Genomic DNA, 11,571 nt, shown 5'->3' with positions numbered 1-11,571 from the left:
CATACATACATATATATATATATATATATACATATATATATATATATATATATATATATCTGTGTGTGTGTGTGTGTTTGTGTATGGCATATCATGAAAAAAAAATGCTTTCAGATTTTAAAATGTTTTTATGATGAAATTGATATCACCCAAAAAAAGGGAGGCTACGGATATGCATTAACAAAAAATTAATCACCTCACACGAATTTCGTGGCATGACATGTATCTCAAGGTGGTTTTTTGAGTAAAAAATATTCAATCCTCGATAAAAGATCATCCATAAATTAAATTTCAGCAAACTGACAGTAAAACTGACCGGCTCGACAAGAAGAACGCAAAGTTACCAAAATTGATCAAATTCGAACCAAATCAAACCCAATCGAGTTGTTAAACTACTTTTGCAAGTTTTTCGGTCACATTTGGAAGATCAAACAAATGTCGTTTCTGACGAGTCTATATTCAAATCGAGCATCTTGACAAGAAGAATCTGAAGAGCCCAAGATCACTCAATTCTAACATCATTAAGCCACTCAAATGTTCATCAACTACCATCCAATTAAAAGCACTTTAAGTTTTCTGATCAAAGTAATTCATATTTCTGCTTTAATAACACTCACAACTCTATAAATAGAGCTCCATCATTCTCATCAAGGGGGGAAGCGAGCTTGAGGTATGAGGAAGAGCTTGAAGCTTTGAGAAGGAGTTGAAGTTTAACACCACCACCGCCGACTATAATCATCTGTATTTATTTGGGGCATAAATATGCAAGTTTTAAATTTGAAAATTTGAGTTCAGACAACTAACCAGTAAATGCTTATATTTTAAATTTAGTACAATGACATCATAGATCATACTACATAATTTTACCAACTACAAGGCAAGAAGAATGACGGTAAATAGAAGTGCAAACATTAGTAAAAACATTATAATTTTCTCGCAATGGAAGAAAGGGCATAGCAAGGATAGTAATGCAGAAAATTCACCTTTAAAATATGAATGAAGAGACAATGTAGGTCTGCAAAAGACAGACGAAGACGTGAAGTACTCATAAATTTTGAAATCATGCTTAAGGTATTCAATAACCAGCAACTAAAGCAATGCAACATGAATCTTTTCATTACAAAATATAGAATATATAGTTGTTTAACTATAACATTTTCTTGCGCAACAAAATATCAAAATTACAATTCTTTCACCATAACATTTTTCCGTGACAAAATGTCAAAAATACAATTGCTTGGCTATAATATTTTCTAGCTCAAAAAAATATCAAAAATGTTGCCTATAAGTGATTGATTAGGTCTTTCTAAATCTTCAAAGTTCTCCATTTGTGACCATCATATCTGCTTCTATCTTTGTTCTTCACTTTAACCCAAATTCCTCTAAATTAAATACTACCAATATATTGTTTGTACTGGTTCTCTTGTAAGAAGTGTGCATAAATGAATATAAACATGTTATAGACATTTTCGTAAAAAAATATATTATTGAAACATTACAATTGATTGGAGATCGGATTTATTATGCAAACTAGAAAACATGTATCTTTCATAAAAATGATTAAAAATATAAGAAACATGGTAAGAAAGATCTACCAAACTAAATCAACCTAATGAAAAAAATACTACTGTTGGCATGAAATAAAGCAACAAGATATTGTATATAAACTCTGTCTTTGTATCATCATAAATTCAAATGTCTCTTGCAACAAAAAAATGATGGGTTCACTACAATTTCTTTTATTTTGTTTAGTCATTTTCAATGTCGTTTAATTTTGAATTTGATGTTTTGTTTTGTCATTTTGAATTGAAATTTTTTGTTGGTGAGGAAAGCTTTAGAAGTAAAACATTGTGTGATTTGTTAAAAGCAAGCCAAATTAAGAAGGAAATGAAGCAAATTTGAAGTTTATGACCCAGTCCAGAAGATTTGGAAAGAAGGGCTGATTCCACAACAAACTCATTTTGATGCTTATCTCTCCTAAAACATCGCCCTATTGGGGGTCCAACCAACTTTAGACTTTTAAAGATTCTGGAACCTCTCTGTTTAAGGGTGATTAAACTGAATGTTCTAAAATCAAGGAAGTAGTTAATTATACCCGGCTAAGAAAAAAATGAGTGAGATACATCAACAGGAAGAATGGTAGTCTGGTCCATGAGAGACATTGATACACTACCGATGAATGAAGACAAAATCACCTGATTGTAGTAGGATAGGAAAATTACTCCCCAGCGGAGTCGCCAGAACTTGTCTGTTGATTTTTTTGTTGTTTTGGTAAATATATATTTGGTTTATGTTTAATAAGTATAATTTTGAAAGATGAGACCGGACATATCTCATATGTCTAACAGTTCAAATAATCGAGCATAATACCATAAATGAAAGTCATCCCAAGAGATGATCGTATCACTCGACAGTAGGCTCGATTATATAAAATAAGGAATTTATGACATTCATTTATTCTGTAAAATTTATGACCTACAATTCCCCTATATAATATAAAGACTAGACAGGTTTTAGATTATCTGGGTTTCTAATTTCTTATAGAGGCAAGCCCCATAGTTAATTTCATCTTATGCAACTAAAGTTGCCTAAGAAAACTTTAGGTGATTTTCTAGTGCACATGAGTCGTTAAAAAGCTTTGCAAATCAGATGAGGTGTTGATCCTTTTATTGGGAGCAGTTTCAACTTTGTAGCTGAACCTCCTTTTCTCTTCATTATAGCGGCATCATTTTCACTTCGGTGGGTATAAGTTCCACCTCTTGGAGCTCCACCTGATAGTGATAGGATAGAGTTTCGTTTCTTTGACCTTGGGGCTATCGAGGTTCCAACAGATGATGCAATTCATGGATTACTGATCAAGGATCTCTGGATGTGTTGAATCATCTACCTTCACGCCAGGGATACTTAAGATTCTAGTTGCTTGGGATGACGGGTCCATAATACTCTGACCCGACTACCTCTACCTTTAGGGATTACTCCTCCCTTCTTTTGACTACTCTTGTTGAGCCCTATCGCTTCTTTTGTTTACATTGATATCATCCCGATGACCTGATTATCAATGAGCTACAACCCATTTGGGATACAAAAATTTTCATCTACCCTTATAGCTCGGTGTGATTTAACATATAGGGATACCCCCGTCAAGTCAACTTGTTTATATTGTAGACTTTGTATGTCGATGAGTCCTTGAAGCACATGGAATCATGAGAGACTCACCCTCCGCCCCTTGGCTTAGTGGGAGCTATGAAAGCATCAGAGCATTCCCATGCGAATTAACCATCCTTTGATAGCCCTGTACTAATTATCACTACTAATGTAAGCAAAACTCGTTTGGATCAAGAGTATTTATAAGCAACCCCAAAGAAGTAATTAACCAAGTGGGATATGTCCCTTTCAGAGTACCCTGGACCCATAAATAAGGAAACATACCCAAATCTTTGGTTGTAGGTAGTCTACATTGTTTAGGTGGACATACTTGACCTATTCTTTCGAGTTTTAACACACACAAACTTTCTATTTTTTCTTTCTCTTATATGTCATCTTTGTCATATGTATATTTTTTCTAGTTCCTCTCTTTTCCTGATCATTCCTACAATCTGTAAGAGAGGCTTATTTGGATAAAAGAATTATACAAAAATTGACAAGCTGACGACTGCTTTTAAAAATAAGAAAGAGAAAGGAAAGAAAACACATTGTGGAAAGTGTCGTGGCAAGAGAATCTAGGAGGAATGACGAGGATATGTTATTGCTACATCACATATGTATAGGACATTATAGTCTTAGTTTACTGAGTCGGTTATATCCATCAATGTATAAAAATGTGAATAAGGAGAAACTAGTATGTGATATTAATGAGTTTGGCAAGCTCAAGATGAGCTCTTATGTCAGTTCTAGGAAGCGGGGCTATTATGCTTTTGATTTGATACATTTTTATGTATGTAGAGCTTGACTTACTAGTTCAGTTTTATGAATGGTTATCATTATTTTACTATGTTTATTTATTTCTTTTCTCATGTTACCTTGATATACTTGATGAGATAGAAGAGTGAGGTGCTTGCTTGCTTTAAAAATTTTCACAAGGCAATCTAGACCCAATATGATGCATTTGTGAAGGTATTGAGATCTGATAATAGAACAAAATATATCAACAAAGCAAGACCACTTGTCAGCTCAAAGGATACAACACCAAACCACATACTCATATGCACCAGCACATAATGGAGAAGCAGAGAGGAATAATCTGCATCTTCTATAGGTAGCTAGGAGCATGATGATGGAAATGAATGTCCCACAGCAGTTATGGGAGCAAGTGTTGTTGACAGCTGCTTAATTGATTAACGGGTTGGCCTCAAGAGTGCTGGAGTGGAAGTCTCCTTGTTAGATTTTAAAATGAAATAATGGTGGGATTCTTCCATTCAAATTATTTGGATGTCTATGCTATGTGAAAGACAACAGACCATTTGTTAGAAAGTTGGAACCCAGAACTGTGAAATATGTGTTTATGGGTTATTCAGTTACTCCAAAAAAGTTATGTCTGCTGGTCTGATTGGGAAGTGATTCTTTGTGAGTATGGATGTGTCATGCAGAGACTTTGAACCATACTACACTTTGGAGCTGAATTCACCCTTCAATGATTGAATAGGCACTGAAGATTAGAGGCAAGAGAATGACTAGTAGTGGTGATGGAGTACTGCAAGTAAGAGCAATGCCATGTCCTATGATGTGGGAGGAATTAACTAAGGAGATTGACCCCATAGGTGATGGGACTCATGTGAAGGCTGACTTAAGGTTGTATACAAGAAGAAGTAAGCAACTGAGGGAACAGAGTTTGCAGTGCCAACAAGTCTATTATCCCGGTCTTCCCCAAATCTTAAGACATCTACACCATCCACATTTAATTCAAAACTCTCAAGTGATATTATTCCTCCATTGTCCACTCCCCCCCTCCAACGTTAAGGAAGTCCTTTCACAGCAATGCAAGACACCCTCCTGTTCATTTTTGGGTGAGAACTTGACATTATGAACTTTATTTCTTATTCTAACATTTCACATTTGCATGGAGCTTTCATTGCATCATTGGATGCTATCCCTATACTTAAGTGTTGTAATGTGGCTAAAAAGGATCCCCAGTGGAAAGTAGTGATGCACGATGAGCTTAGAGCACTTGATAAAAATTGAAGGTGGGAGATTGTACCACAACTAACAGGGAAGACAACTGAATGAAAGTGGATCTTCATAGTAAAGAAAACTTCAGAAGGGGAGGTGGAGAAGAACAAAGCAAGATTAGTGGCAAAAGGGTACAGTTAGATGTATGACATTGACTATGATGAAATCTTTGCAACAATCAAAAAATGAGCAAGTTGAGAATAGTGGCTAGACTCCACCAACTAGATGAGAGGAATGAATTTCTTCATGGGGACCTATTGGAGGAGGTATATATGGAGATACCACCAGGACTCAGTACATCCCAGACAGTGGGCAAGGTGTACAGGCTCAGGAAGCCGCTATATTGCTTGAAGTAGTCTCCTCGAGCCTGGTTTGACGAGTTTAGAATGATAATGATTAGCATGGGAAATCACTAGGACAATGCAGACCACACGGTGTTCTTTCGACAACATGAAGGTCACATAACCATACTTTTTGTGTATGTGGATGACATAAGTATCACTGATGGTGATGAGGTAGAGATTGCTCAACTAAAGGGAAGATTGGGGATGCAATATGAGGTAATAGATCTAAGACAAATCAAATAGATTCTTGGGATTGAAGTGGCCTATGGAGTGGAGGAATGGTCTTGTCATAGAGAAAGTATGTACTGTAACTTCTCATGAACATTGTTATGCGAGGGTGCAAACCTGCATTCTCTCTAGCTGATGAGAAGGCCAGCGCAGTACAGAGACAGGTGAATTAGTTAATTGTGAGATAAACCAGAGGCTGAAGGAACGTCTGATCTATATGTGCCACACTCGAATTGATATTTCTCTTACAGTAAGTTTGGAGAGCTGCTACATTCATGATCCAAGGAAGGGCCATATAGATGCATTGTATTTCATTCTAAGGTGTCTGAAGAGTACACCAGAGAAATGATTGATATTCACGAAGAATGGGCATGTAGATATTGAGGGCTTTTGTGACTTTGACTGGGCGAGTTGTACTGATGATAAGAGGTCTACATATGGATTCTACATATTCATAGGGAAAAACTTGGTCTCTTGGAAGAGTAAGAAACAATCGATAGTAGCGAGATCAATAGCAGAGGCAAAGTATATAGCCATGGTCGTAGGAGTTGTCGAGACGATGTGGTTGAGAGTCTTGTTGGTAGAGCTAAAGGTGGACCAAGGAGCTCACATGAAGTTGTGGGGCGACAATAATTCAACAATCAACATTACGAACAACCTAGTGCAACATGATAAAACCAAATATGTGGAGATTGATATGTTTTCATCAAGGAAAAGCTGAATAAAGAACTATTGAAACTAAGCCATGTAGTCACTAGAGAGTCATGTTTGTTTTGCAAGTTTGCGGTATAATTTAGTGGATACGCAATCGGGGGTATAACCCCGTGATCAGCGTTCCAAACGCCAGCGTGGTTAATCTTTTACCCACCTGCCCCTCTCCGTGCGACCTTTGTTCCCTAATCCCAACGATTTCGCTCCTCCCTCTGCACTTCCCACTCGCTCGAGAGTGGCAAAAAATCTCTATCTTCTTCTCTCTCCTTCACACATTTATTCATTTTCTGATCTTCTCCTCCCCCGCTTTGCCCTAGATCATGATCCCAAAGTTTTGTTTGCCATCCCGATCTTTATTCCTACTTCTGTTCGCCATGTCGATCGCGAAATAGCCTCTGTTCGCCACCCCGATTGCGACATTGTTGCTTTCTGCTTCCTTCAGCATCCATGTATAAACCTCTACCTCTTCTTCAAATCATGTGTGGTTACTTTGGGTGTCTGCCTTCAGCCATCTCGGGATTCAGTTATATATTTTAGCTCACATGTTTTAAATGGCATATATGTTTGAAAGGATATACTTGACTTTGCGGAAGTTGACTTACGGTATTTATTTATGTGGTACGATATTTAGCTTGTTTTGCAGTATTGGGGCATGCTTTTGATGAGAAATGTGTTTCATATTTTCTAATAATAGTTGGTCTATATGATTTCAGTTTGAAAATCCCCCCCGTCCAACGTTAAGGAAGACCTTTCACAGCAATGCAAGACATCCTCCTGATCATTTTTGGGTGAGAACTTGACATTATGAACTTTATTTCTTATTCTAACATTTCACATTTGCATGGAGCTTTCATTGCATCATTGGATGCTATCCCTATACTTAAGTGTTGTAATGTGGCTAAAAAGGATCCCCAGTGGAAAGTAGTGATGCACGATGAGCTTAGAGCACTTGATAAAAATTGAAGGTGGGAGATTGTACCACAACTAACAGGGAAGACAACTGAATGAAAGTGGATCTTCATAGTAAAGAAAACTTCAGAAGGGGAGGTGGAGAAGAACAAAGCAAGATTAGTGGCAAAAGGGTACAGTTAGATGTATGACATTGACTATGATGAAATCTTTGCAACAATCAAAAAATGAGCAAGTTGAGAATAGTGGCTAGACTCCACCAACTAGATGAGAGGAATGATTTTCTTCATGGGGACCTATTGGAGGAGCTATATATGGAGATACCACCAGGACTCAATACATCCCAGACAGTAGGCAAGGTGTGCAGGCTCGTGAAGCCGCTATATTGCTAGAAGTGGTCTCCTCGAGCCAGGTTTGACGAGTTTAGAATGATAATGATTAGCATGGGAAATCACTAGGACAATGCAGACCACACGGTGTTCTTTCGACAACATGAAGGTCACATAACCATACTTTTTGTGTATGTGGATGACATAAGTATCACTGATGGTGATGAGGTAGAGATTGCTCAACTAAAGGGAAGATTGGGGATGCAATATGAGGTAATAGATCTAAGACAAATCAAATAGATTCTTGGGATTGAAGTGGCCTATGGAGTGGAGGAATGGTCTTGTCATAGAGAAAGTATGTACTGTAACTTCTCATGAACATTGTTATGCGAGGGTGCAAACCTGCATTCTCTCTAGCTGATGAGAAGGCCAGCGCAGTACAGAGACAGGTGAATTAGTTAATTGTGAGATAAACCAGAGGCTGAAGGAACGTCTGATCTATATGTGCCACACTCGAATTGATATTTCTCTTACAGTAAGTTTGGAGAGCTGCTACATTCATGATCCAAGGAAGGGCCATATAGATGCATTGTATTTCATTCTAAGGTGTCTGAAGAGTACACCAGAGAAATGATTGATATTCACGAAGAATGGGCATGTAGATATTGAGGGCTTTTGTGACTATGACTGGGCGAGTTGTACTGATTATAAGAAGTCTACATATGGATTTTACATATTCATAAGGGGCAAATTAGTCGCTTGGAAGAGTAAGAAACAATCTATAGTAGCGAGATCAATAGCAGAGGCAAAGTATATAGCCATGGTCGTAGGAGTTGTCGAGATGATGTGGTTAAGAGTCTTGTTGGTAGAGCTAAAGGTGGACCAATGAGCTCACATGAGGCTGTGGTGCGACAATAACTCAACAATCAACATTACGAACAACCTGGTGCAACATGATAAAACCAAATATGTGGAGATTGATATGTTTTTATCAAGGAAAAGCTGAATAAGGAACTATTGAAACTAAGTCATGTAGCCACTAGAGAGTCATGTTTGTTTTGCACGTTTGCGATGATTATCAGAAAACTTCGTCTCTAATTTAGTGGATACGCGATCGCGGGTATAACCCCGTGATCAGCGTTCCAAACGCCCGCATGGCTAATCTTTTACCCACTTGCCTTTCTCTGCGCGACCTTTGTTTCCTAAGCGCAACGATTCCGCTCCTCCCTCCCCACTTCCCACTCGCTCGAGAGTGGCAAAAAATCTCTATCTTCTTCTCTCTCCTTCACACATTTATTCATTTTCTGATCTTCTCCTCCCCCGCTTTGCCCTAGATCATGATCCCAAAGTTTTGTTTGCCATCCCGATCTTTATTCCTACTTCTGTTCGCCATGTCGATCGCGAAATAGCCTCTGTTCGCCACCCCGATTGCGACATTGTTGCTTTCTGCTTCCTTCAGCATCCATGTATAAACCTCTACCTCTTCTTCAAATCATGTGTGGTTACTTTGGGTGTCTGCCTTCAGCCATCTCGGGATTCAGTTATATATTTTAGCTCACATGTTTTAAATGGCATATATGTTTGAAAGGATATACTTGACTTTGCGGAAGTTGACTTACGGTATTTATTTATGTGGTACGATATTTAGCTTGTTTTGCAGTATTGGGGCATGCTTTTGATGAGAAATGTGTTTCATATTTTCTAATAATAGTTGGTCTATATGATTTCAGTTTGAAAATTTATTGTTTGCTTATTTGAGATTTTCATGTCATGTGCTTTACAACACTTGGAACTTTGGGAGTCATTGATTTGGTTCGAAACCTTGTGTTTATGCGCTTTGTAAGGTTGATGAGCTTTATTTCCTTTGTCATCCTTAAGCAGTTACATGCATAACACCGAAATTTAAATACATATGTGCAGAATTTTCAAAATTTATTTTTTATGTGTTTCTATGTATATACCAATTTATTTAACCATTTATATTCATATGCTAAATTCTTATAGTTCAGAAAGTTTTCATTTTTCTTTACATATCTAACACTTCAATGACACCCCAACAGAGATAGTTAGGAAACTTAACATATTTTTTTATAGTGATAATATTAACTCAATGTGAAATATTTCATATCACAAATTCTTTCCCAAATGTTTTTTTCTAATATTAAGGACTTCTTCAATGTTTAAGGCTTTATTGGATTTGTGGATTTTTATGCTCAAGTTATTGGATTTTTTATGTGAAATTGTTGTAGCATTATTAAATTTTTTATGCTCACGCTGTTAAATGCATTCTTTTTTAATTTAACCTTTCACTAGTAAGTACTGCAATGAATAAGAACAAAGAAGTTGGATCATCTGCCATGTGGGACAGGGAAGCAACAAATATTTTATGTGATCTCTGTCTTAAGAAGGTGGAGTTAGGAAATAGACCTACGATATTTTTTAACAAAGAAGGTTGGCAGAATCTTATTGTCAAATTCAAGGAACTGACAAGAAGAGACTATGATAAGATGAAATTTAAGAACAAATGGGATCAATTAAAAAAGGATTGAAAATTTTGGAAAGAACTTAAGAGGGGAACTACATGTTTGGGTTGAGATCCAGTGCAGCGAACTATAGATGCTCCTAAGGATTCGTGGGTTTAAAAACTAGAGGTAAATACTTAACTTATATCATTTCCTTATTTCAATTTTGGATATATTGAACTGATTTAACTAATTCAATTTTCTATGTCATGCAGGTGGTGCCAGCAAGTAGGAAATTCAAAATGAATGGAATTGATCCAACAATGGAAGAGAAGCTTGATGGTATGTTTAGTGGGCTTGTTGCAACGGGAGCACATGCTTTCACCCCATCTGAACCTTACTTCATTGACACAACTGCTGTTCTTGGAACTGATAATGTAAGTGGCTCAAGAGAAGTGCCCTGCAAAATCCATAGGTCAGTGGAATCCTCATGTATTCCAAAACAGTGTAGGGTGGAGAAAAGGAAGAAAGGAGCCGCATTCATCAGAAGTATAATTGAAAAACTTACAGAATCCTGTACGGTTAAGCTTGCTGCATCATAGGATATATTTGTTGAGGGGTGCCTTGGAATTCTAAATAAACATGCTGAGGTTAAGGCAGACAGGAAATTATATCTCAATTATGTTAAGTTATTACAAGATCCAGTCCGTAGAGAATTTTTTGTGAAGTTAGAAGCATAATACCAAGTCAATTTCTTACTTTCCTTCTTGGAAAACTAATTGTTTTGAAACCGTTTGTATTGTTTTGGAAAACTTTACTGTTTTGAAAACTATTTTGATTTCTTACGTTACTTCTTGGAAAATTGTTTCGTTTTGAAACTGTTTGTTCTGTTTTGTTTTGAAATGTTCCTTCTTACGTTCCACCCTATATTCTCATTTTGTTTTCTCAAAACTGTTTGTACTGTTGTAACGGAGATTGTTATTTTTTTTCTTCTATGCACTCCTTATAATTAACATTGTAGTTATCATATCTTTTGTGGTTATATGTTTTATGGATGTCTTTATATGGTTGATTTATATGGTGTTTTATGGATGTCTTTATATGGTTGAAGGTTATAACTATTCTCTTTGAACAAATTTTTATAGGATGTTGCACTATGTTAGAAAGTATGTTAGAAAGATTGTGCTTATTCTTACTTTGTTATATGACTACTACCTCACATACATCGATCGAACTCCATGTATGACATCGAGATATGAGTCGGTGAGTTACTACAAGGGCATTCGACAAGTTTCGCAAACATGTTCTGTATCACGAAAGAGATATTCATTGATCTGCTCTACGAACTACAATACCAACATGGTTTGAATGGCTCGACCAGAAGACATCAAGAGAGGTGCTACCAATAACACTCAATATATT

At 36.8% G+C, this 11,571-nt stretch overlaps 1 protein-coding gene across 1 annotated transcript in view; it reads left to right on the top strand.

The window, feature by feature from the left end:
- Positions 1-10,586, top strand: part of LOC110038934 (zinc finger BED domain-containing protein RICESLEEPER 3-like) — a gene marked incomplete at its 3' end in the record, with an annotated part of 63,485 nt that extends 52,899 nt beyond the window's left edge. Inside the window, exon 3 of the mRNA XM_020743860.1 lies at positions 10,425-10,586. Within this exon, the coding sequence (XP_020599519.1) occupies positions 10,425-10,586 (162 nt within the window). The remainder of the gene's footprint in view (positions 1-10,424) is intronic.
- Between the last annotated feature and the right edge of the window lie 985 nt (positions 10,587-11,571).

Source organism: Phalaenopsis equestris, unplaced genomic scaffold (assembly GCF_001263595.1).
Source record: "Phalaenopsis equestris unplaced genomic scaffold, ASM126359v1 Scaffold234374, whole genome shotgun sequence".
NCBI classification, from domain to species: Eukaryota; Viridiplantae; Streptophyta; class Magnoliopsida; order Asparagales; family Orchidaceae; genus Phalaenopsis; species Phalaenopsis equestris.
Note: the sequence above shows the minus strand (reverse complement) of the source record. Positions and strands in the feature narration are given on the sequence as shown.